This window comes from Geotrypetes seraphini, chromosome 14 (assembly GCF_902459505.1).
Source record: "Geotrypetes seraphini chromosome 14, aGeoSer1.1, whole genome shotgun sequence".
NCBI lineage: Eukaryota > Metazoa > Chordata > Amphibia > Gymnophiona > Dermophiidae > Geotrypetes > Geotrypetes seraphini.
In genome coordinates, this window is record NC_047097.1 from 33,298,181 (window position 1) to 33,324,386 (window position 26,206).

Consider the following 26,206-nt stretch of genomic DNA (forward strand, 5'->3'; position numbering starts at 1 on the left):
GCAAGCCCTGATGTTAGAGGCAGATCTAGATATTGTCGCTATCACAGAGACATGGTTCAGTGAATCACATGGATGGGATGCAAACATACCGGGATATAATCTTTTTAGGAAGGACAGAGATGGTCAAAAAAGGTGGAGGAGTAGCTTTCTATGTAAAGATCAATATCCAAGCGACTGAAATGCAAGGGACCTGGGGAGAGGAAGAAGCGATATGGATTGCTCTGAAAAGAGAAGATGGAACTTCTATCTACATGGGTGTAGTCTACAGACCTCTGACTCAATGCAGCAAATTGATAAGGATCTGATTGTGGATATCCAAAAGTTTGGAAGGAAAGAAGAGGTTCTGATGTTGGGAGATTTCAACCTGACGGATGCGGACTGGAATGTTCCGTCTGCGGAATTGGAAAGAAATAGGGAGATTGTGGATGCTCTGCTCAGATAAATGGTGACAGAACCAAGGGAAAAAGTGATATTGGATCTGGTCCTCACAAATGGAGAGAGTATCTCTAATGTTCGAGTGGGTGCTCACCTGGGAAGTAGCGATCATCAAACGGTTTGGTTTGATATAACGGCTAAAGTGGAGCGCGGCCGCACGATATTTAAAGTCCTAGATTTCAAACGTACAGACTTTAATGCAAAGGGAGAGTACCTGAAGAAAGAGCTGATAGGATGGGAGGACATAAGAGAAGTGGAAAGACAGTGGTCTAAGCTGAAATGAGCGATAAAAATGGCTACGGACCTTTATGTGAAGAAAATCAATAAAAACAAGAGAAAAAGGAAGCCGATATGGTTTTCCAAACTAGTGGCTAAGAAAATAAAGGTGAAAGAGTTGGTGTTCGTGAAATATAAAAAAAAACCAAGAAGAGGAGTGCAAAAGTTCGTGAAATATAAAAAAAACCAAGAAGAGGAGTGCAAAAAGGACTACAAGGTGAAACTGAAAGAAGCCAAGAGAGAGATACATCTGGCGAAAGCACAGGCGGAAGAACAAATGGCTAAAAATGTAAAAAAGGGAGACAAAAATTTTTTCAGATATATTAGTGAAAGGAGGAAGATGAAAAATGGAATTGCTAGGCTAAAAGATGTTGGGAACCAATATGTGGAGAGTGATGAGGAAAAAGCAAATGTGCTAAACAAATACTTCTGTTCTGTGTTCACAGAAGAAAATCCTGGAGAAGAACCAAAATTGTCTGGCAAAGTTACATGAGAAAATGGAGTAGATTCTGTGCTGTTCACAGAGGAGAGTGTTTATGAGCAACTTGAAAAACTGAAGGAGGACAAAGCGATGGGACCAGACGGGATCCATCCCAGGATACTAAGGGAGCTCAGAGAGGTTCTGGCGAGACCTATTAAAGACTTGTTCAACAAATCTCTGGAGACGGGAACATGTATACCCTAGAAGAAAGGAGAGACAGGGGAGATATGATTTAGACGTTCAAATACTTGAAGGGTATTAACATAGAACAAAATCTTTTCCAGAGAAAGGAAAATGGTAAAACCAGAGGACATAAATTGAGGTTGAGGGGTGGTAGATTCAGGGGCAATGTTAGGAAATTCTACTTTACGGAGAGGGTGGTGGATGCCTGGAATGCGCTCCCGAGAGAGGTGGTGGAGAGTAAAACTGTGACTTAGTTCAAAGAAGCTTGGGATGAACACAGAGGATTTGGAATCAGAAAATAATATTAAATATTGAACTAAGGCCAGTACTGGGCAGACTTGCACGGTCTGTGTCTGTATATGGCAGTTTAGTGGAGGATGGGCTGGGGAGGACTTCAATGGCTGGGAGGGTGTAGATGGGCTGGAGTAAGTCTTAACAGAGATTTCGGCAGTTGGAAACCAAGCACAGTACCGGGTAAAGCTTTGGATTCTTGCCCAGAAATAGCTAAGAAGAAAAAAATTAAAAAATTTAAATTGAATCAGGTTGGGCAGACTGGATGGACTATTCGGGTCTTTATCTGCCATTGTCTACTATGTTATTATATTAACAGACAGACAGTGGCCAAGGAGAGAAAGAGAAAGAAAGAAAGACACACATCTATTCTAGCACCCGTTAATGTAATGGGCTTAAAGACTAGTAAGAATATATGAGCATAAGCACTGCCATATTGGGGCAGACCGAAGATCAATCACGCCCAGTATTCTGTTTCCAACTGCAGCCAATCCAGGTCACAAGTATCTGGCAAGATCCCAAAGAATAAACAGATTTTATCTGCTTTTCCTAGGAATAAGCAGTGGATTTTCTCAAGTCCATTGTAATAATGGCTTATGGACTTTTCTTTTAAGAAAGTATCCAAATCTTTTTTAAACCCTGCTAAGCTAACTGCTTTTCTCACATTCATAACAATGAATTCCAGAGTTTAATTACACATTGAGTGAAGAAACATTTTCTCTGGTTTGCTTTAAATTTACTCATGTGGATTGTGAAAAATTTTATTTATATTTGTCATACATATTAAATGATTTACATATTATCTAAAACATTATAAAAATATGAATATAAATATGATATATTATACTTAAAGTATTCATGAAGGAAAATCAAGTGTGTGTTTATAAGATTATATGTATTTTTCTGATACACTTGTTGTAATATGAAAAAATGAATAAAGAAATTAAAAAAAGAAAAAGAAAAATTGCAGGCAGACCGTAGGAAATTGGAAAACTGGGCTTCCAAGTGGCAGATGAAATTTAATGTAGACAAATACAAAGTGATGCACATTGGGAAGAATAACCTGAATCACAGTTACCGGATGCTAGGGCCCACCTTGAGGGTTAGCACCCAAGAAAAGGATCTTGGTGTCATTGACAACAAGATGAAACATTCCGCCCAATGTGTGGCGACGGCCAAAAAAGCAAACAGGATGCTAGGAATTATTTAAAAAGGGATGGTTAACAATACTAAGAATGGTATAATGCCCCTGTATTGCTTCGTGGTGTGACTTCATTTGGAGTATTGCGTTCAATTCTGGTCTCCTTATTTCAAGAAAGATATAACGGTGCTAGAAAAGGTTCAAAGAAGAGCAAGTTTCAAGTTTATAAGGATTTTATATACCGCCTATCAAGATTATCTAAGCGGTTTTTACAATCAGGTACTCAAGCAACCAAGATGATAAAGGGGCTTTCATCGTCTAAGAATGATTCGCTCTCTCCAAAATTATTTGAACCCGCATCTTTGAATACTTAAGAACGCAGGCACAGCTTCATTTGATTTCACTGAGCAGTATTTCCAATGGGGCACAGACTCCTACACTTTTCCTGCAGCAGATTCAGGAATGATGCATGGCCACATTAAGAATGATGTGTGGTTGTGTATGCTATACCTTAGAGGGAACACTAGGAACAGTTGGCCCTTTTGTCAGTTGGGAACAGAGGTAAGCAGCAAGAAACTTAAAATCTACAAGTTCTGAGTTGCATACAAATCTGAATTAAGAACAGCTTTAAAAATGTAATTTATTCTTAACTCAGGGACTGCCTGTCCTGTGATAAATAAGGTTGACATTTTGGAATTTTTGACAATAAAGGCAGTGAAAGCAGTTTAAAAAGGTTTTGGACAAGTTCCTGGAGGAAACATCCATAAACCTTTACTAACCATACAGACTTGAGAAAAGCTACTACTTATGTAAACAGGATGGAATCTATTTAGCTATTCTTTGTGATCTTGCCAGGCATGTTTGACCAGTATTGGCCACTGCTGGAAAGAAAATATGGGGCTTAATGGATCTTTGTCCTGAACCAATATGGCAGTTCTTATATCCTTATGTGGTATTTCTGCTGAAACAGACAAATAAGGCATCAACTGTAGATGCATATAATAAGAAACTGAACTCTTAACATCTGATCTTACTTAACCATGTGTTCAGAATCTTGTCAACACGCACCTTTTTCACAAAATCTTCCATGGTATCCTGCCAGGCATAAGCAATTCCCTGAGGAATGACATGTCCCTCCATTTATGCATAGAGAATCACAGGTAGCTGCAAAAAAATAAAATAAAATAAAATAAAAAACAGCACACAGAAACATTTATTTATTTGGTAAAAGTTGTCTTCCATTTAATCATAATCATCAATTCATAAAAATACAAAAAAATTACAGTAAATTAAAATTCAAGCACAAAATCTATAAACTTACATAAACAAATTTTGAACCAACTAATCCACTCTGAGACGGTGGATCCCTTGTCATTTTGGAACATCCTTATTGCAAACGCCTAATATATCAGCTTTTAAATTTTTGTCATGGAATACCATATTTTTCCCGCTCCATAAGACGCACCTGACCATAAGACACACCCTAGATTTAGAGGAGGAAAACAAGAAAAAGAACATTCTGAACCAAATTCTCCCTGCCAGGCTCTTTACCCTGTCCCCCCTCCCTGCTAGGCTCTGTACCGTGTCCCCCTCCTCTTGTGGTCTAGTGGTAGGCCGGGGCAGGGCACAGAGCAGGCAGGCCTAGGGACAGGCAGGCAGGCCTCGTGGCCTAGTGACAGGCAGGCTGGCAGGCAAGCCCCACATACCCCTAGTACCTTAAATCATACCCCCATGTGCCCCTCAGTACCTTAAATCATTCCCCATACAACCACGTGCCCCCCAGTACCTTAAATCATCCCCCCATATAACCAAGTGCCCCTCAGTACATTAAATCATCCCCTATGTACTCCCAGTACTTTTTAATCATCCTCCTCCCCCGTACCTTTAATCATACCCCCTAGGTACCTTTTTAATTCCTCCCTCTCATCTTTCCCAGCCAGCGGCGCACAGGACAGAAGCACAGAGATCAGGAGCAAATCCTCTACGCTCCTGCCTGGGCCCACGCCGATCTCCGAATGGCTGAAATTAGTTTGCGTGTCCTGAGAGAGCTAACTGCAGCCATTCGGAGATCAATGATGGCCCTGACAGGAGCGCGGAAGATTTGCTCCTGATCTCTGCACTTTTGGCCGGGAAATTTGCTAGACCACCAGATACAACGGCAACGAGCAGGCGGGCGGGTGGAATTAAATATGCAGCCGTGGTGGGTTGTTTTTTAAAAAAAATATGCGATGGCGGAGGGGTTAAAAGTATGTGGCGGCAGCGTAGGGGGGGGGGGGGTTAAAAATGCGGCTGTGGCAGAAGGCTTAAATTGTATCTTCGCTTCATAAGACGCACTTACATTTCCACCCCTTTTTTGGGGGTGGAAAAAGTGCGTCTTATGGAGCAAAAAATACGGTAACTAGAATGGGATAAGAACATAAGAAATGCCTGCACCGGATCAGACCTTGGGCCCATCTAGTCCGGCGATCCAAACACGCGGAGGCCCAGCCAGGCCTACCCTGGTGGGATTGTTGGTCTTTAGGAAAATAAATTTTCTAATACAGATTTGCTGAAATGCCCATCCCGTCTGGAGAAAGACTCCAGACAATAGTGATATGTGAATGTATAAACTGAGGACCAGGTGGCAGCTTTACAGATTTCCTCAATGGGAGTAGATCTATGGAAAACCACAGAAGCTGCCATAGCTCTGATTTTATGGGCTGTGACATGACTCTCCTGTGCCAGTCCAGTCTGAGCATAGCAGAATGATATACAAGCAGCCAGCCAGCTGGAAATCGTTCTTTTGGAAACAGGATGCCCCAACTTGTTAGGATCAAATGAGATGAAGAGTTGGTGAGAAGTACGATGAGGCTTTGTCCTGTCGATGTAATAGGCCAAAGCACATTTACAGTCCAGAGTATATAATGCCGTTTCTCCTGCATGAGAATGAGGCTTAGGGAAAAAAAACTGGGAAAACAATCAACTGAGATGAAACTCCATGACCACTTTCGGTAGAAACTTTGGATGTGTGCGGACAACCACTTTATCATGGTGGAAAACTGTGAATGGAGGATCTTCCACCAATGCTTGCAACTTACTGACCCTCCTGGCAGAGGTGAGAGCAATAAGGAAGACAACTTTCCAGGCGAGAAACTTAAGATGAGCTGTGACCATTGATTCAAATGGAGGCTTCATCAACCTGGAAAAAATCACATTAAGGTTCCAGACTACAGGAGGAGGTTTGAGAGGTACTTTAACATTAAAAAGTCCTTTCATGAATCTGGAAACCAGAGGATGAGCAGTGAGAAGCTTTCTCTCAACTGGTATATGAAAAACTGTAATAGCGCTGAGATGGACTCTGATAGATGTAGATTTGAGTCCTGAGTCAGACAGATGAAGCAGATAATCCAACACCAAATCCACTGATAAGGAAGTTGAATCGTGATGATGAAGACACCAGGAAGACAACCTAGTCCACTTTTGTTGATAACATTGTTGGGTTGCTGGTTTCCTGAAGGCTTCAATAATATGTTGAACAGGCTGAGAAAGATGTACATCAGATGGAATCAGCCCGAGAGAAACCAAGCTGTCAGGTGCAATGATTGCAGATTGGGATGTAGAAGTGATCCTTGATGCTGAATAAGCAGAGTAGGAAAAACTGGAAGAGGTATGGGCTCCCAGGAGCTGAGCTGAAGTAGAAGGGAGAAACAATGTTGCCTGGGCCACAGAGGAGCAATGAGAATCATGGTGGCTGCCTCTCGTTTGAGTTTGAACAGAGTCTTTAAAATGAGATGAGTTGGAGGGAATACATAGAGAAACAGGCCTGTCCAATCCAGGAGAAAGGCATCGGCTTCCAGAAGGAGAGGAGAGTAAAGTCTAGAGCAAAATTGAGGCAACTGGTGATTGTGGGGAGCCGCAAACAAGTCCACTTGTGGAGTGTCCCATTGAGCAAAGGTGGATTGGAGAGCTCCAGAGTTGAGAGTCCATTTGTGAGGCTGAAGAATTCTGCTAAGGTTGTCTGCTAGGAAATTCTTCTCTCCTTGAATGTAGACAGCATTTAGGAAAAGGTTGTGAGCATTGTGAGCAGTCGCCCACGTCCAGATTTTCTGGGCCTTCTGACATAACAGGAGAGAGCCAATGCCTCCTTACTTGCTTATGTAGTACATTGCCTGTGCGAAGGAGGAGGACTTGAGGGCAGAGAAGATGATGGAAAGCCTTGAGGGCATAATACATCGCTCTGAGCTCTAGGAAATTGATGTGAAATTTCCGTTCCCTGGTAATCCAAAGACCTTGGGTTTGAAGGTTGTCCATATGTACCCCCCAAGCATAAGGAGATGCATCCGTTGTGAGTACCTTGTGATGAGGAAGCAAGTGAAAAAGGAGACCTCTGGATAGATTGGAGGAGGTCATCCACCATTGAAGCGATTGCAGAAGAGATGATGGTACAGATATATGCTATGAGAGACGATCTTCCACTTGAGACCACTGAGACACGCAGGTCCACCAAGGAGTGCGAAGATGTAGCCTTGCTAGTAGTGTCACAAGTACAGTAGAAGCTATGTGGTCCAGAAGAACCATCATGCGTCACGCAGAGATGGATTGAAGAGAGAGCATTTGTTGACAGAGGTGGACGAGAGCATTCAGCCTATCCAGAGGAAGAAATGCCCTGAGAGTGGTGTCTAGGATAGCTCCAATGAACTGAAGACATTGAGTTGGAATGAGATGTGATTTGGGGAAGTTGACTTTCAATCCTAGAACCTGTAGAAAAAAAATGGTCTGAGAAGTTGCTTAGACCATTTCCTGAGATGAAACAGCCTTTGATCAACCAGTTGTCCAGGTACGGAAAGACGTGGAGACCGTGTGATCCGAGAGATGCGACTACTACAATCAGGCACTTCGTGAAAACTCTGGGAGAAGATGCCAGGCCGAAAGGAAGGACCTTGTACTGATAGTGACGTTGATTTAGCTGAAAACAGAGATATTTCCTGGAAGCCAGATGAATTGGAATATGTGTGTAGGTTTTCTTGAGATCCAGGGAGCATCTGATTGAGAAGTGGATAAAGCAGGGCGAGGGAGAGTATCCAGAATTTCTCCTTGACTAGAAATTTGTGAAGATCTCTGAGATCCAGAATGGGTCGCAGTTCTCCCATCTCTTTTGGGACTAAGAAGTAATGGGAGTAGAATCCCTAGTTCTGCTGAGAAAGAGGAACTTCCTCAATGGCATTCAGCAGAAGGGATTGAACCTCCTGGAGAAGAAGAGAGGACTGTGCAGGATCCAAAACAGACTCTCTTGGCAGGTGATTTGGAGGCAGAGTGTGAAAATGGAGCGTGTAACCCTAACAAATGATGTTTAAGACCCAGAGGTCTAAGATTATGAGTTCCCAATGAGTGATGTAAAGTTGGAGACGGCCTCCGATGGGCTGAGGCAGAGGATGCAAAATACTGACTGTGGCTATGCCCTGAAGACTCTCACCAAGATATATACCAAGTTCAGTATATATTTCAAACTCTTCACCTCCACCTCCAGCTCCTCAGAAGTACCATCTGGGCTCAAAAGTTTTCACTGCCTTAGGCTTTATGTACTACCTCCTTACTGGAGCCGCTATCAATTTTTCTAACAACTTTACATTTAAAATTTTATTTAACAACCCTTCTAGCATATTTCAAGAGTACATAGCTTTTAATTGTGGTCTTCTTTTCAGGGAAATAGGAGCCAACATGTTTCACCTACAGAAGGTTTTTTCAAGGCTTATCATCCCTTAGCAAGCTTTATACTGACATATCAGACCACTGAGTGTTGATTCATGAAGAAACAGGTCAAAAAGGCTATGCAGATTTTTGAGGAGCAGCCTGTTGCTTAGGTTGTCGATGAGGTTGATTCTTCTGCCTTCAAGGTTGAGGTGGAGTAGGAGCAGGAGCCTTAAAGCAAACCTGTGTTGGTAGGAAGGAGTCAACCTAAAAGAACGAGGAGGTGGAGGCTTCTTCTTAGGCTTGACTAGAGGGCCCATCTGGTCTCATGGGCTGAAAAGTTCATCTCCAAGATAGACATTTGCCAGGCGATCTTGGTGATTAACATCAAATTCGGAGACAAGGAGCCAGGCAAAGCGACTCATGTCCACCGACATGGCTGCAGTGTGGGAGGTAAGCTCAAACATGTCATAGGAGAGCGAACCTTATACATCCTTAATTGAAAAAGATCAGAAATATGTTTTTGAAAAGCAGGAAGCTTGTGTTCCGGGATATATTTCTGAAATAGGGAAACATGTTTAATAAAATGTTAAAGATATTTCAGGTAAAAGGAAAAATAGAAATTATAGTTTCCAAATCGGTTGGCCAACATGGCATTCTGATAAAGGCGTTTACCAAATTTGTCCATTGCTTTGCTCTCTCTGCCAGGGGGCACAGATGGGTAGACACTAGCCCCTGTAGACTTCTTCAAGGTGGATTCCACAACTAGGGACTCATGGAGAAGTTAAGGTTTGTCAAAACCAGGAATAGGAAACACTCTATACAAAGATTCTAATTTTCAAGGAGCCACAGGAATTGATAGTGGGGTTTCCAGATTTTTATAGAAAGTCTCTCGCAAAATGTCATGAAGAGGAAGCTTGAGTAGTTTTTTTTGTGGTTTCTCATAGTCTAAAGCCTCCAGGAACTGCTTACTATGTTTAGAGTTCACTTCAGACATTTGACAAAGAAATCTGGAAAAAGTGGACTTCTCAGAAAAAAACAGCAGGTTCCTGAGAAGAACATTGAGGTGAATCAGAACCAGAAGAATCACCATCATCAGAGAAGAGTGGGTCATGCTCAGAGTCTCCCAACAAGGATGGTGTCGAAGGCTCGGCTTCATCTTACGCAATGCCTTCCGGGACAGCACCGGAATCTCCTCTGGAGATGTTTGTGTCGAGGACTGGTGCCGTGGAGCTGGTGCCATGGAGCCATGTCAAAGATCTCCGCACCGGGGTAGCATCAGATGTAGGTGCAGTCGAAGTCATGGGCTCAGACCAGACCTGCACCAGAAGAGTCGGTGTCGACATGGGCATAAGCTGCATCAGCACCAGCATCTGGAAATGCTCACCCAGTTCCTCCCATAGCAAGTTGTAAATCTTTTGCTTCAGGGAGAACTGACCTCTTTGCTGGTACCTTCGGTGCCACGCTACGCTTCTGCGATGAGGAGGCCGATGTCGAGGCACTCACCAATATCGGAGCACTTACAGGACTTTTTCGAGGTCAGTAGGACTTGGCTCACTGCTACTTTGATCTAAGTCCCAGATAGAGTAGGGGAAGGCTTTTTAGCCAGCTTACTCACTGTGTGCTGCGACACCAGAGGAATCTCAGTCGGTGTCAATATGCGCAGTGTCATTTTGCTCGGCTCCTCTGGTGTCGGTAGCGGTATCGGCTCCCCTTCCATGGCGATACCAAATAGTCGTTGTTGTTGTAGAAGGCGGTTTTTCAGGTCTCAGGACGGTGCTCTGGCCCCAAACACTGGAGACACCAGCGATGCGTGTCAGTTACAGAGATGGGCTGAGCACAGCGACCGCACTTCTTGAATCCTGTCAGCGGGCGTGACATCGACGGGAACACCTCTGCAGCCAAATTGAAATCAATGGTCAAGGCAGGCGAAAAGGCCCCTCTGGGCCAAAAACCCACGAGGGGAAAAAGAAATATATATATACCCTATATATATTTTTTTTTTTAACCAAAGGAAAGGTAAAATTAAAGGAAGAAAAAGAAACATGAAAATGACTAAAAAGTCACAAACGTGCGAGTGAGAAGGCAAAAATAGTTTCAACGGCCGTTGAAAAGCATCTTCTTAGCTCCACGGAAACTAAGATACCAAGAGACTGCACGCCTATGTCGGGTGGGAAGGCACTCGTGCATGTGCGGTGCGGGCTATCGCAAACTTTCTAATGACTTAAAGTGGCGATGCACTTTTGAAGTGGTCCGTACCGGGGCTCTGTCGGTGACATCACCCATCAGTGAGAATATGCTGCCTGCTTGTCCTGGAATAAAGCAATTTATCTGCCCATCTAGTTTCCTCCCTGCCTCTTGGTTCTCTTACCTTTTTCACACTTCTCTCCAGTGTATCCACTCATGCAAGAACACACTCCTGGTTCTTTGCACAACCCAAATTTACAGCTCGAGTTGCATAAGCCTATAAAAAGCAAGACAAAAGCAATAAGATTTAAGGTCATCTGGAAATATTGGATGAAGGCAGGTATACGCACTTTAGATGATGTTATTTCTAATGGTAAGCTGCTTGACTTTTCACAGTTGTAACACAAATTTGGTCTTACAAATCACAAAATTATACATGGTTGCAGCTGAAGCAGGCCATTCAGGTAGGGTTCCCTGAATGGAAAAATCTTAGTAATCAGTATAGTTTGCCGTTCTTGTGTTTTCAGGTGGACTTTCTGGGACACCAGGCTGCTCACTGGTATAAATTAATATCTGGATTTATGAATAAGAAGCCAAAAACTGATCTTTGGGACATTTGGAGCATTGAGATTAAGCATCAAATTACTGCATCTCAATGGCCACGAATTTGGACTTGGATTATAAGATGTACAGTGTCTGCATCTATGAGACAAACTTGTTTTTTTCTGTTACATAGAGCATTTTGGACCCCAGTTCGTTTACAGAAGTTGGATAGCTCTAAGTCTAATAGATACTGGCACTGTCATCTTGAAGCTGGGACTTTAGATCATTTGCTATTTTACTGTCCATTGATTTTGGCTTTTTGGAAATCAATATGGGGTCAAATAAATTGTTTATTGGAAAATTCGGTGGCATTATCGTATGATACTGTACTGTTTGGCATGTCAATGAGAGCTAAGAGCCAAATATCCTCTAACAATAATAAGCATCTACTTATTATGACAGAGGTTGCCATACAGCAATGTTACTTACCGTAACAGTTGTTATCCAGGGACAGCAGGCAGCTATTCTCACTAGTGGGTGATGTCATCCGACAGAGCCCCGATACGGACATCTTGCAAGCATGTCTTGCTTGAAGAAACTCAGAAGTTTCGAGATGCCCGCACCGCGCATGCGCCAGTGCCTTCCCGCCCGATGCTCTGGGCGTGTCTCCTCAGTTCAGGTAGCTAGCAGAGAAGCCAACCCAGGGAAGGTGGGTGGGACGTGAGAATAGCTGCCTGCTGTCCCTGGATAACAACTGTTACGGTAAGTAACATTGTTTTATCCCAGGACAAGCAGGCAGGTATTCTCACTAGTGGGTGACCTCCAAGCTATCCTCAATGGGATGGTGGGAGTGTTGGCAACTTAAGAGAATAAATTCTGTAACACTGTTTGGCCAAACTGTCCATCCCGTCTGGAGAAAGTATCCAGACAATAATGAGAGGTGAACGTATGAACCGAGGACCAAGTGGCAGCCTTACAAATCTCCTCAATCGGTGTCGATCTGAGGAAGGCTACAGAGGCTGCCAGTGCTCTGACCTTATGGGCTGTGACCTTACAGGGAAGGGGTAATCCAGCCTGGGCATAGCAGAAAGAGATACAAGCCGCCATCCAGTTGGAGATGGTGCGCTTCGATACAGGTCGTCCCAACTTGTTTGGATCAAAGGAGACGAAAAGTTGAGGAGCAGTTCTGTATGGCTTGGTGCGATCCAAGTAGAAAGCCAAAGCCCGTTTACAGTCCAGAGTGTGAAGAGCTGATTCTCCAGGATGAGAATGAGGCCTCGGAAAGAACACTGGAAGTACAATGGATTGGTTGAGGTGAAATTCAGAGACCACTTTAGGCAGGAATTTCGGGTGAGTGCGGAGGACCACCTTGTCATGATGGAATACTGTGAAAGGTGGGTCCGCCACCAAGGCCTGAAGCTCACTGACCCTGCGAGCAGATGTGAGGGCCACCAGAAAAACCACTTTCCAAGTGAGAAACTTTAGTGGAGCCTTGCTCAGAGGCTCGAAAGGAGGTTTCATAAGCTGAGAAAGGACAACATTGAGATCCCAAACCACTGGAGGCGGTTTGAGAGGGGGATTGACATGTAAAAGTCCTTTCATAAATCTGGAAACCACAGGATGAGAAGAGAGAGGTTTCCCTTGTAGAGGCTGATGGAAAGCCGCAATAGCACTCAGGTGGACTCGTATAGATGTCGACTTGAGACCAGACTGAGATAGATGTAGAAGATAGTCCAATACAGAGGATAGGGAGGCTCGCTGAATTGGAAATACACCATGAAGAAAATTTAGTCCATTTTTGGGAGTAGCATTGACGAGTAGCAGGCTTCCTGGAAGCCTCTAAGACATCCCTCACCGTCTGGGAAAACTGGTGAGGAGTTACGTTGAGAGGAACCAAGCTGTCAGGTGGAGAGACTGCAGGTTGGGATGAAGCAGAGACCTCTGATGCTGAGTAAGCAGTGAAGAAAACACTGGAAGTAGGTACGGTTCCCTGCTGCTGAGTTGAAGTAGAAGGGAGAACCAAGGTTGTCTGGGCCACCGAGGAGCTATCAGAATCATGGTGGCATGGTCGGACTTCAGCTTGACCAGAGTCTTTTGAATGAGAGGAAATGGCGGAAACGCATACAGAAAGCGATTCCCCCAATCCATCAGAAAAGCATCTGCCTCGAGGCGAAGAGGAGCGTAGATCCTGGAGCAAAACTGAGGCAGCTTGAAATTGTGGGGAGCCGCAAAGAGGTCTATCTGAGGCGTTCCCCACTGAGCAAAGATCTGATGAAGGGGCTTAGAATGGAGTGTCCATTCGTGAGGCTGGAGAAGACGACTCAGTTTGTTCGCCAAGACATTGTCCTTCCCCTGAATGTAGACAGCTTTGAGGAAGGTGTTGTGGCGAACCGCCCAATCCCAGACTCGGAGAGCTTCCTGGCAGAGGGAGGCCGAGCCCGTGCCCCCCTGCTTGTTGACATAATACATGGCGACCTGATTGTCGGTGCGAATGAGGACCACCATGTCGTGAAGCAGATGTTGAAAAGCTTGCAGAGCATTGAAGATGGCTCTGAGCTCCAGAAGATTGATTTGATGGAGTCGGTCCACACTGGTCCAGAATCCCTGAGTGCGAAGCCCATCCAGATGCGCTCCCCAGGCATAGGTCGAGGAATCGGTTGTGAGAACCTTCTGGTGTGAAGGAGAATGAAACAGCAAACCTCTGGATAGATTCGAAGAGGTCATCCACCAAAGTAGAGACTGCCGAAGAGCAGGAGTGACAATGATGTGTCGAGTCAACGGGTCTGACACTTGAGTCCATTGAGAAGCTAGGGTCCACTGAGGAATCCTGAGATGGAGCCTGGCAAAGGGTGTCACATGAACTGTAGAGGCCATGTGGCCCAGGAGGACCATCATGTGTCTCGCTGAGATGGACTGGCGAGAAGATACAGACTGGCAGAGACGAAGAAGAGCATCCATGCGCTGAGGAGGAAGGAATGCTCGAAACTGAATGGTGTCCAGTACCGCCCCGATGAAGGGAAGGGACTGGGTAGGCTGCAGATGAGATTTGGGAAAATTGATCTCGAAGCCTAAGCTCTGCAGGAAGTAGATCGTGGTCAAGGTCGCCGAAATGACCTTTGGAGCTGACGAGGCCTTGATGAGCCAGTCGTCGAGGTATGGAAAAACCTGAAGACCCCTGTTCCGGAGTGCAGCGGCCACCACCACCAGACATTTCGTGAAGACTCTGGGAGATGAGGACAGGCCGAATGGAAGCACTCGATACTGCAGATGTAGATGTCCCACCCGAAATCTGAGGAACTTGCGGGAGGCCGGATGAATGGGAATGTGAGTGTAGGCCTCCTTGAGGTCCAGAGAGCATAACCAGTCGTTCTGCTCGAGGAGAGGGTAGAGAGAAGCAAGTGTCAGCATGCGAAACCTCTCCTTGACTAAGAATTTGTTGAGGGCCCTGAGGTCCAAAATGGGTCGCAGGTCGCCCGTCTTCTTCAGAACAAGGAAGTACCAGGAGTAAAACCCCTGGTTCAGTTGGTCCGTCGGGACTGGTTCCACGGCACGAAGCCGGAGCAAAGCCTGAGCTTCCTAGAGAAGAAGGGCGGTCTGAGTCAAGTTGGAAGGATACTCTCTTGGAGGGTGGTCCGAAGGGACCCGATGGAAATGAAGAGAATATCCTTCCTTGATGATAGTAAGGACCCAAAGGTCGGTTGTTATGGCCTCCCAGCGATGATAAAAATGATGGAGGCGCCCTCCGATGGGAAAAACAGGGGAAGGCAGAACGAGGTTGGTTATGCCCTCGACGAGACAGTCAAAAAGGCTGAGTGGTCTTAGGGACAGCAGGCGACTGAGACTTAGGCTGACCCTTCTGGGGAGGCTGGCACTTCGCCGGTTGCCTCGCAGGTGGAGTTTGCCTCGGCTGATAACGTCGCTGATAAATCAACGGCGGACGAGAAGGGTGAGACTGCTGAGGCTTAGGCTTCGGCCTAAGGATAGATTGGAAGGACTTTTCATGGTCAGACAACTTCTTCGTAACAGTCTCGATGGATTCATCAAACAGATCCGCCCCAGCACACGGGACGTTCGCCAGGCGGTCCTGAAGATTCGGGTCCATATCAATGGTCCGCAACCAGGCCAACCTGCGCATCGCCACCGAGCAGGCCGCCGCTCGGGCCGAGAGCTCGAATGCATCATAAGCAGATTGCATCAACTGAAGTCGAAGTTGGGACAGCGAAGCAACCACTTCCTCAAACTCAAACCTGGCCTGTGACTCGATGTACGGAGTGAACTTCCGAAGCACCGGTAGAAAGAATTCCAAGTAGGCTGCAAAGTGGAAATTGTAATTCAGGACTCGAGACGCCATCATCGAATTCTGATAGATGCGTCGACCAAACTTATCCATGGTTCTGCCCTCGCGGCCCGGAGGCACCGAAGCATAGACCTGGCCAGGATGAGACCGCTTGAGCGAGGATTCGACCAGGAGGGACTGGTGAGAAAGCTGAGGACCCTCGAAACCTTTATGATGCACCGTGCGGTACCGCACATCCAATTTGCCAGGGACCGCAGGGATAGAGTAAGGAGACTCGAAGCACCGCATGAAGGTCTGGTCGAGGAGCTTGTGCAGGGGAAGCCGCAAGGACTCTGCCGGAGGACGAGGCAAGTGCATGGTATCGAGGTACTCCTTGGAATATCGAGACCCAGCATCGAGAGTAATGTCCATGTCATCTGCCATCTGCCTGAGGAACGATGAAAAGGACAGTTGGTCCGCCGTCGCCAGTCTGCGAGACAGACTAGAAGAAGAAGAGGCTTCAGGCTCCAAAGAGGCCTGCGAGCAACAGGACGAGTAGAAAACCTCGGGGTCCTTGAACTCTGGGCCCGGAGGAGGAGACCCAGTCGAAGCAGCATACCCCAACCGAGGCAATTTCTTCTGAGGCGAGACGGTCGAGTGCCGAGAGGAATGCTTCGAAGAATGTCTGGATCGATGCCCCTCTCGATGCCTGGAAGGGGATCGAGCCCGTCTGTGAGAAACTGGGTCAGACGCCTCTAAGGAGCAGATCGGACTCGATGCCGTCGATCGCAGAGGCGGAAGAGTTGGCGCCCCCCCTGACGCCGCCCAGGTTTGATAGGGGGTTCGGAAGAACTCGTCCTGCTTCCTGCTATGCCCAGGACTGGGTGGCCCCGAAGGTGGACGCCACACTGAGTCATGTGGTGGAGTAATCGGTTCCAAGGGAGGCAGGTCACTAAACGAGGCTTTCCTCGAGGGAATGGGATCCAAAGAGAGGCATATCACTAACGGAGGACCTCCTTGAGGACCCGGACACCGCTCGCCGCTCCTCCTCGCCGAGCAACGAGGTCGTGCGGCGAGGAGGAGGAGGAGGGGGCGGTCCGCCCCTCGAAGCCGAAGCTGGAAGGTCACCCTGGATGGTGGCAATCAGCCGAGGCCCCATGGTCTGCATGAGCTCCACAAACTGAGCCTCCAGAAGGGACCGCAACAAAGCCGATATGGAGGGATCCGCACCAAAAGGGGGCCCTTCCGCACGGTCTCCGCGCTCCTTCGGTGTTGCGTGTTTCTGCTTGCCAGTCTTCGGCACCTTGAGCACCACCGGTGGAACTGTCGGGGTCGATACCTGCTCCGAGGAGACGGAGGAAGGCACCGGCGCCGAAGCCGGGGCAGAAACCGGTGTGAACGATGCCGGTTTCAGGAGGCCCGAAGCAGCCGGGGAGGCAGAGGGCTTCGCGGAAGGAGTCGAAGCACCCGTCGATGTCGAAGCTGCAGGATCCGATGAAGCTTCCATCTTGAACATGGACTCCCACAGCAGACAGCGGCGCTTAAACGCTCTCGCCGTCAGAGTGGAGCAAGGCCGGCACGATTTCGGGAAGTGATCCAGTCCCAGACACTGTAAGCAGCGTCGATGAGGGTCCGTGAGCGAAATCGCGCGCTGGCACTTGCTACACTTCTTAAAACCGGTAATCGGCCGGGACATATGCCGGAAAAGCTCCGCCGCAAGGTCGAAGGCGCGGGGCCCCAGCCACGCGGCCGACCCGGTATCGGAAGGAAAATTTTTTTTTTTTTTTTTTTTAAAGAAATCAAAGAAAGAAAGAAATGCACAGGAGAGCCAAAAGAACTCAACCCGCGGCAAAACAGAAGGCAAAAAAGAGATTCAATGGGCGCAAATTGAAGATAGACTTCTCAGCTCCGTGGAAGAAAAAGAACTGAGGAGACACGCCCGGAGCATCAGGCGGGAAGGCACTGGCGCATGCGCGGTGCGGGCATCTCGAAACTTCTGAGTTTCTTCAAGCAAGACATGCTTGCAAGATGTCCGTATCGGGGCTCTGTCGGATGACATCACCCACTAGTGAGAATACCTGCCTGCTTGTCCTGGGATAAAACAGATTACGAATAATTGGAAAAATTGGGGTAGACTGAATTATAGTTTCTGGTGGAAATCTTTATGTCGCAAATATAAAATGGAAAGGGTAATAGCCACACAGCAGGGGAATTTTAGAAAATTTCAGGATATTTGGGAGCCATTAACAAATTATTGTAATGAATGAATATTATTTTTTCCCTTAACTATGCATGTCCAAGCCAGGGGGGGGGAGGTAGATTTTGGTCTTTGTATAAATGTAAGGAATGTGATGATCGGGATTATTATTGCTTTCTGTGTTTAAAGATTGTCATTGATTAGAGGGGAGGGGGGAGATAAATTCTGAACTGGATATTTGCAGAATATTAAGTGTTGTATCTGAGTTTAAAATGTTTTTATATGCTGACACTTATAAGTTTTTAAAAATGAATAAAGAAATTAAAAAAAAAAGACAAAAGCAATAATGATCTCAAGCAATTCAACAATGCGATTTTGGTAAAGCATAAGGTAAGGAAAAGAAGGTAAAATGAATTTCAGAGTACATTGGTACCTTGGATTACGAGCATAATCCGTTCCAGGAGCATGCTCGTAATCCAAAATGCTCGTTTATCAAAGCGAGTTTCCCCATAGGAAATAATGGAAACTCGCGTTGATAGGTTCCCACCCCCCACCCCACCCCCGAGGCCAACAGCGTTGCTCCCCCCCCACGAGAACTGGATTTGCTCCCCCCAAAGTCTCCCCCCCGCGAACCGGCACCCTCCCCTCCGCGATCTGGCACCCCCCGCCGCCATCGGGCATCCCCCGCCATCATTGGGCACCCCCCCGCCACTATCGGGCACCCCCCCACCATGACCTGAGGTCTCCCCAACCCACCCAAACCCTCTTCTTACTTTGGTGTAGCCTCCGCACTGGCACCAGCACCAGCATGTCCTATGCGTTGGTGCCGGTGCCTGAAGATCTGCCTCCTGTGTTGGGCCTTGAGCATGTGCGCATGCTCAAGGCCTGAGAGTTCACGTTCGACGTGAGAGTTCACGTTCGACGTGAACTCTCAGGCCTTGAGCACATGCTCAAGGCCCAGCACAGGAGGCAGATCTTCAGGCACCAGCACCAAAGCACAGGACATGCTGGTGTCAGTGCCGGTGCGGATGCTACACCAAAGTAAGAAGAGGGTTCGGGTGGGTTGGGGGGACCTCAGGTCGCGGTGGGGGGGGTGCCCGATGGCAGCGGGAGGGTGCCGGATCGCGGGGGGGAGGGTGCCGGTTCAAGGGGGTGGGGGCGCTCGCAAATCGAGGCGCGCTCAGTTTTTGAGGTGCCGATTTTGCAAATGTTTTGCTCGTCTTGCAAAACACTTGCAAACCGGTGCACTCGTAAACTGAGGTACCACTGTAACTAATTTCTAAATGCTCCATAAGACGCACCTGACCATAAGACGCACTCTAGATTTAGAAGAGGAAAACAAGGAAAAAACCATTCTGAACCAAATTTTCCCTGCAAGGCTCTGCACCCAACCCCACACTCCTTACCAAGCTCTGCACCCTGTCCCCCCTCCCTGCTAGGCTCTGTACCCTGTCCCCCCCTCTGGTGGTCTAGTGGTAGGCTAGGACAGGGGACAGGGCAGGCAGGCAGGTAGGGACAGGGCAAGGCGGAAAACAGAGGAAGGCGTGGCAGGAGCAGAGCATCGCACAGTGTGGAGTCATGTCTCAAGTCTCGTGGCCACCACACTTCGTGACTCCACACTGTGCTCCCGCCGTGCCTTCCTCTGTTTTCCCCCATTGCAGACCAGCTTAATTGCGAATTTTCAATTGTCTCGCAAGCCAAATTTGATTATACCACGGGCCAGAGTTTGACACATCTGGTCTACAGGCTAACAGAAAGAAAATTAGCAGGTAAGAACCTAATTTCTCCCTCTGTAGCGCCTGGTAGACTGGTATCGTCCTTACAAATGGGATGTACCAAAGCAGTACCCATTAAGGGTTGGACAGCCGAAGGGCTAACACCAGAACACGTTCACTGAATACCACGTCCTGATGTGCTTGAACATCCACACAGCGGTGTCTGACAAAGGAATGCAGAGACCAAACTGTAGTCTTACAAATATCTACTGGAGGCATTAGAGAAGACTCAGCCCAAGAAACAGCCTGACCCCGAGTGGAATGAGCCTTGAGAAACTCTGGAACAGACTTTTTCTTCAGAAGATAAGCGGAAGCAATAGTCTCCTTAATCCAACATGCAATAGTAGCCTTAGAAGTGCCATCCCTCTTATGAGGACCCGCGAGAAAGACAAAGACATGATCTGATTTCCTGATCCCCTGGTCTTCTGCACATAAGAGTGAAGGACCTGACTGACATCCAACTGTAATTCTTTATTAATTAACATCACTCAAAAAGAAAAACGACGTCTTCAAATTATACAAAATACTGCTATTAAATTGATTTACAATGCTAAGAAATTTGATCACGTTACACCTTTACTGATCGATGCTCATTGGCTTCCTATAAGCCATCGTATTTTATATAAAGTATTGCTGCTTATATTTAAAACTCTAACTTACAATGAGCCTCAGTTTATATCAAGAATGCTAATCCCTTACAACCCCACTCGCTCTTTAAGATTATCTTCCCAAAATTTATTAGTCATACCCTCTTTGAAAACAATAGGAACAAGAAGATCAGATATGTTCTCTGTCATGGGCCCACAATGGTGGAATTCTCTCCCACAATATATTACAATCGAAAGAGATTTACCGTACATTCTTTTAAAAAATCTTTGAAAACACACCTTTTTAAAGACGCTTTTAATTCCTAGTATTATTTAATTTTCTTTTAACATTTTAAATTTTAATCTAACCCTTCCCTTATGTTTTTTGCCCTATTTGTTTTCTTAACTAAGACAGATGTAATCTTTTCCCTTTCTCCCTCTCCACCTCAAGTCTGTCCTGTCTCAAACTTATGTTATTGAGTTTTAATTTTGTATCTCGATATTTTATGTTTTATTTTGTACATCGCTTTGTAATCAGATTTAGCGATAAATCAAATGTTAATAAACCTTGAACCTTGAATAAACCTTGTGCAACTGTCTCTGTTTGGAAAAGCCCTCCCGGCTACCCAACACTGGGAGAACCACAGCCTGATTGACATGAAAAGGAGAAACTACCTTTGGCAGAAAAGAAGGAACAGGCCTCAATACAACCCGCTCCCTAGAAAACTCCAAGAAGGGAGCCCTACAAGAGAAACTCTGCTGCTCAGAAACACATCTAGCTGAAGTAATGGTCACCAAGAAAACCGCTTTAAGAGTAAGGTCCTACAAAGAGCAGTCGACCAACAGTTCAAAAGGTGGGCGCACTAGAACAGACAGAACCAGATTCAGATCCCAAGATGTAACAGAGGGCCGCATAGGAGGCTTGAGAAATTTAGCCTCCCGCAAGACGCCAATCACATCAGGAATGGCAGTCAAACGTTGACCTTTCAACAACCCACAAAAGGCTGACAAGGCCGCAAACTGAACCCGGAGAGAAGACCAAGCCAGTCCCCTGTCCAGGCCATCCTGCAAGAACTCTAAGATGGCAGGCAAGGAAGCGTGATAAGAGACCACTCCATGTGCAGCACACCTCCTCATATAGACGCCAAACTCTCATATAAGCCCGAGAGGTAGAAAGCCTCCGGGACCCCAAGAGAGATGAGATCACTTTATCTGAATACCCCTTCTTATCTAGGCGATCCCTTTCAAGAGCCAAGCCGTAAGACAGAAGGGACCCGGATTGAACATTGGAATGGGATCCTGAGTCAGAAGGTCATCCAAGAGAGGCAGAGGAAGAGGATCCGCCACCAGATGCCTCACCAGATCCGCATACCACGGTCGTTCTGGACCAATCCGGAGCCACCAGAACAACAAGGCCTAGATGTCAAACTATGCGAAGAAGAATTCTGCCCACTAATGGCCACGGAGGGAACACATACAACAGCCCCTCTGTTGGCCATGGTTGAACCAGAGCATCCAGGCCCTCGGCCTGACCGTCCCTGCGATGACTGAAGAAGCAGGGTGTTTTGGCATTGACACTTGTGGCCATCAGGTCCATGAGGTGCTGACTCCAAGACTGTACTATCAACTGAAAGTCCACAGGGCTTAGACACCACCCTCCGGGATCTAGCACGTGACGATTGAGAAAGTCTGTTTGAACATTCTCCACTCCGGCTATGTGAGAGGCTGAAATGTCCTGAAGATGAGACTCCATCCAGACAATGAGCAGAGCCGCCTCCTGTGCCACCAAAGTGCTCCTGGTGCCCCCCTGATGATTGACATGGGCCTTCACCGTGGCACTGTTTGAAAGAACCCTGACTGACTTGCCCATCAGAAAAGGCTGGAAGCCTAACAACGCCAGACGAATGGCTCTGGTCTCTAAGACATTGATCGACCAAGAAGCCTCCTCCATGGCAAATCAGGAGGAGGAGTAGTTCTATACATTAGAGAGGAATCAAAGTTACTAAAATCACAGACATCAAGTATACAGGAGAATCCCTCTGGGTGAACCTTGCCAGGGGCAATAACAAGCGTCTGTATCTTGGTATTGTGTATAGACCACCAAGACAAAAGGACGATGCGGACCAAGAACTAATTGAAGACATTGAGACCATCACACTGCGAGGAGACACAGTGCTGTTGGGAAACTTCAATATGCCTGATGTGGACTGGAACAAACTTTCCGCCACAACCAGCGGCAGCAAGAGGCTACTAACCTCCATACGAGGAGCATACCTCAAACAGATGGTGTTTGAACCCACCAGGGATCAGGCGATCCTGGACCTGCTGCTCACCAACGGGGACAGTGTCACAGAGGTATCAGTGGGAGAAGCTTTGGCCTCCAGCAACCACAACACGGTGTGGTTCCACCTAAAGAAAGGAATCACTAGGTCAAATACCTCAACAAAGGTGCATGGGGGACTATGTCTACAAAGCGCTGCAAAACCAGAGCACGATGGACAGTGTGGAGTTACTATGGTCAGCTCTGTAATCTACCCTGCAAGAAGCAACCAACATTTCATAAAAACTGCAAGCAAATGGCGCAGAAAAAATAGACCACATTGGTTCTCTGCGGAGATCTCAGAACTAGTAAAGCAAAAGAAGAAAGCATTCATAACCTACAAACAATCGCAAAGGCCGGAAGCTAAAGAAACCTATCTGGCAAAATCTAGAAATGTTAAGACAGCAGTCAGGGAGGCCAAACTCCGGATGGAGGAAAATATAGCAAGACAGGTTAAAAAAGGGGATAAATCCTTTTTTAAGTACGTTAGCAACAGGAAGAAGAACTCAAGCGGAATTGTGCACCTAAAGAAACCTTGACGGTAACTTTGTGGACTCGGACGTAGACAAAGCAGAACTACTCAATAACTACTTCTGCTCATTCTTCACCCGCGAAGCGCCAGGATCCGGACCTCAGTACAGACAAAGGGGTGCTCGGAGGACCCATTCCGGGACTTTGCATTTACCACGGGCAATGTCTACCACGAGCTATCAAAGCTAAAAGTGAACAAAGCTATGGGCCCAGATAATCTACACCCCAGAGTACTTCGGGAATAGAGAGATGTCCTAGCTGAGCTTTTTAATCTTTCCCTAAGCAAGGGAAAAGTTCCCTTGGACTGGAAAACTGCCAACGTTATTCCGTTCCATAAAAAGGGATGCAGGTCAGAGGCCGAAATTTACAGACCAGTGAGTTTCACATCAATAGTGTGTAAACATATGGAAATGTTGATCAAAAACAGATTGGACACGTTTCTGGATGACGAAAGACTATGGGATCCCCACCAGCATGGCTTTACTAAGGGAAGGTCTTGTCAATCCAATCTGATAAATTTATTTGACTGGGTGACTAAAAAACTGGATAAGGGAGAGTCCCTGGACATCATGTATTTAGACTTCAGTAAGGCTTTTGATAGTGTCCCACACCGGAGGTTATTGAACAAAATAAACGCGATGGGCCTTGGAGAAACACTAATAGCATGGGTAGAAGACTGGCATAGCGGCAGACTTCAAAGGGTGATGGTAAACGGTACTCCCTCAAAAACGTCGGAAGTGACCAGTGGAGTACCGCAGGGCTTGGTCTTGGGCCCAATACTATTCAATATCTTTGTAAGGGATCTGCCTCAGGGACTTCGAGGCAAAATTACATTATTCGCTGATGACGCTAAACTATGCAATGTTGTGGGCAGCGTGGCAGAACCTAACGGCGCAACCATGCCCGACACAATGGAACAGGACCTACTTTTACTAGAACAATGGTCCAGTACTTGGCAACTGAATTTTAATGCCAAAAAATGTAAGGTAATGCACCTTGGTAATGGAAATCCATGCAGAACATACACCCTGAATGGTGAAAACCTAACAAGAACTGCAGAAGAACGGGACTTGGGAGTAATCATCCGGGATGATATGAAAGTTGCCAATCAGATGGAGAAAGCATCAGCAAAGGCTAGGCAAATGCTGGGATGCATTAGAAGAAGCTTTATCAGCCGAAAGCCTGAAGTTATACTGCCGTTATACAGATCCATGGTGAGACCTCACCTGGGGTACTGTGTTCAGTTTTGGAGGCCACATTATCAAAAGGATGTGAAGAGAATGGAGTCGATTCAGCGAATGGCCACTAGGATAGTTTCAGGACTTAAAGATCTCCCATATGAAGAATCTCTGAACAGGCTGCGCTTATTTTCTCTCGAAGAGCGCAGAGAAAGGAGGGACATGATAGAAACATTCAAATATGTCACGGGCCACATTGAGATGAAGGAAGAAATCTTTTATCCTACAGGTCCCACGGCGACAAGAGGGCACCCGCTAAAACTCAGGGGGGGGGGGGGAAGATATCATGGGGACACCAGGAAATACTTCTTCACCAAAAGAGTAATTGATCGATGGAATGGTCTTCCACGTCAGGTAGTTGAGGCCAGTACCACGCTCGACTTCAAGGGACGATAGGACCGTCTGGTGGGGTCGCTCCAGAGGAATGCTTAAAAGATGGATTCTCAAGGAGGGAGGGTTCTTGAGTGGGCAGACTTGTTGGGCCATTGGCCCTTTTCTGTCATCATACTCAATGTTTCAGGTGCCCTGAACTGAGTGACCTAGACACTGAGCTCCCCAACCGAGAAGACTGGCATCCGTGAGCAGCACTGTCCACTGTGGCTGGTCCAGACTCACCCCTTGTACAAGATGGGAGGTCTGGAGTCACCAACAAAGATTGCACCGAGCCAAGTCCGGAAGCAGAACAGGATGATCCACACTGTGCCTCTGAGGCGACCACCTCCGAAGAAGAGCATACTGAAGAGGACACATGCGGGCCTGAGACCACCTCACCACATCAAGGGAAGCCGCCATCGACTGTAAGACTTGGAGGAAATCTTGCGCCCGAGGACACTGGGACGCCATAAGCAGGTGAAACTGAGAGTGCAATTTGCTTACCCGGGCCTCTGGAAGTAAGACCTTCCCAAGGAGGTGTCGAACAGCACTCTTAGATACTTTAGGCACTGAGATGGAGACAACCAGCTCTTGGAAAGGTTGACTACCCATCCCAGCGACTGCAGAAACTCCACCACCTGAGTTGTGACCCTAGTGCTCTCCTGGAACAACTCTGTATGAATCAATCAGTCGTCCAGGTAGGGATGAACTAGAATGCCCTCTTTTCGCAATCCCACAACGACAACCACCATCACTTTGGTGAACATCCATGGAGCCGTGGCCAGACCAAAGGGAAATGCACAGAACTGATAATGTTGCCCCAAGATCACAAAGTGCAGGAAGCAATGATGGGAGGCCCAAATAGGAATGTGCAAGTAGGCCTCGGTCAGATCTAGAGAGGTCAGAAATTCCCCTGGCTGAACCGCCAGAATCACAGATTGCAGAGTTTCCATGCAGAAGGAAGGCAAGTGCAGAGCCCTGTTGACCCCCTTCAAATCTAGGATGGGCCAAAAGGTCCCTTCTTTCTTTGGCACCACAAAGTAAATCGAGTACCAACCTGTGTCCCACTCCTGCGGGGGGAACTGGAACCACCGTGTGATCCAACAATCTTTGAAGGGTCTGGGAAAAGGCCTGCTGCTTCCACTCCACCTGCGAGGGGGAAGTGAGAAAACGATCTGGCAAGGAAAGGGCAAACTACAGAGCATAGCCGTCCCGAATCACCTCCAGAACCCACTGATTGAACGTGATGTCTGCCCACTTTGGAGAAAAATATCGCAGGCTGGTGCCCACCGGCACCAAGACGGGCGCTGGCAAGGAGTCATTGGGCAGGGCAAGCGGCAGGGGACCCAGCGGGGGCGCTGCTCACCCCTGGCAGGCCCCATGAAATGACTTCATGTGCTGAAAGAACTTGCCTCTAGAGCCCAGGAGACTTAAAGGAGGCAGTCCCTTGACCAGGGCGGGAGCAGCGAAAATCACGCCCACGAGCAGCCCCACCTCGAGCCAGCGGCCTAGGCCTATCCTCAGGCAAACAAGGCACTTTAGAATTAGTTAAAGTCTGAACCAACATGTCCAAGTCCTCACCAAACAAGAAAGATCCTTTAAAGGGAAACTTTGTTAACTTAGCTTTGGACGCCATATCCGTCAACCAAGCACGAAGCCACGAGGTACGGTGTGCTGCCACTCCAAAAGCCAACAACTTGGCAGAA

General features: G+C 47.0%; 1 protein-coding gene across 7 annotated transcripts in view; it reads right to left on the reverse strand.

Annotated features, from left to right (window-relative positions):
• The window catches only part of LOC117347945 (neurogenic locus notch homolog protein 1-like), a 284,187-nt gene that overhangs the window by 153,432 nt on the left and 104,549 nt on the right, over positions 1-26,206 (reverse strand). For all 7 annotated transcript variants that reach the window (XM_033919452.1, XM_033919449.1, XM_033919455.1 and 4 more), the window contains exons 11-12: positions 10,846-10,938; positions 3,876-3,971 (exon numbers count right to left, since the gene is read on the reverse strand). In XM_033919452.1, the coding sequence (XP_033775343.1) occupies positions 3,876-3,971; positions 10,846-10,938 (189 nt within the window). The remainder of the gene's footprint in view (positions 1-3,875; positions 3,972-10,845; positions 10,939-26,206) is intronic.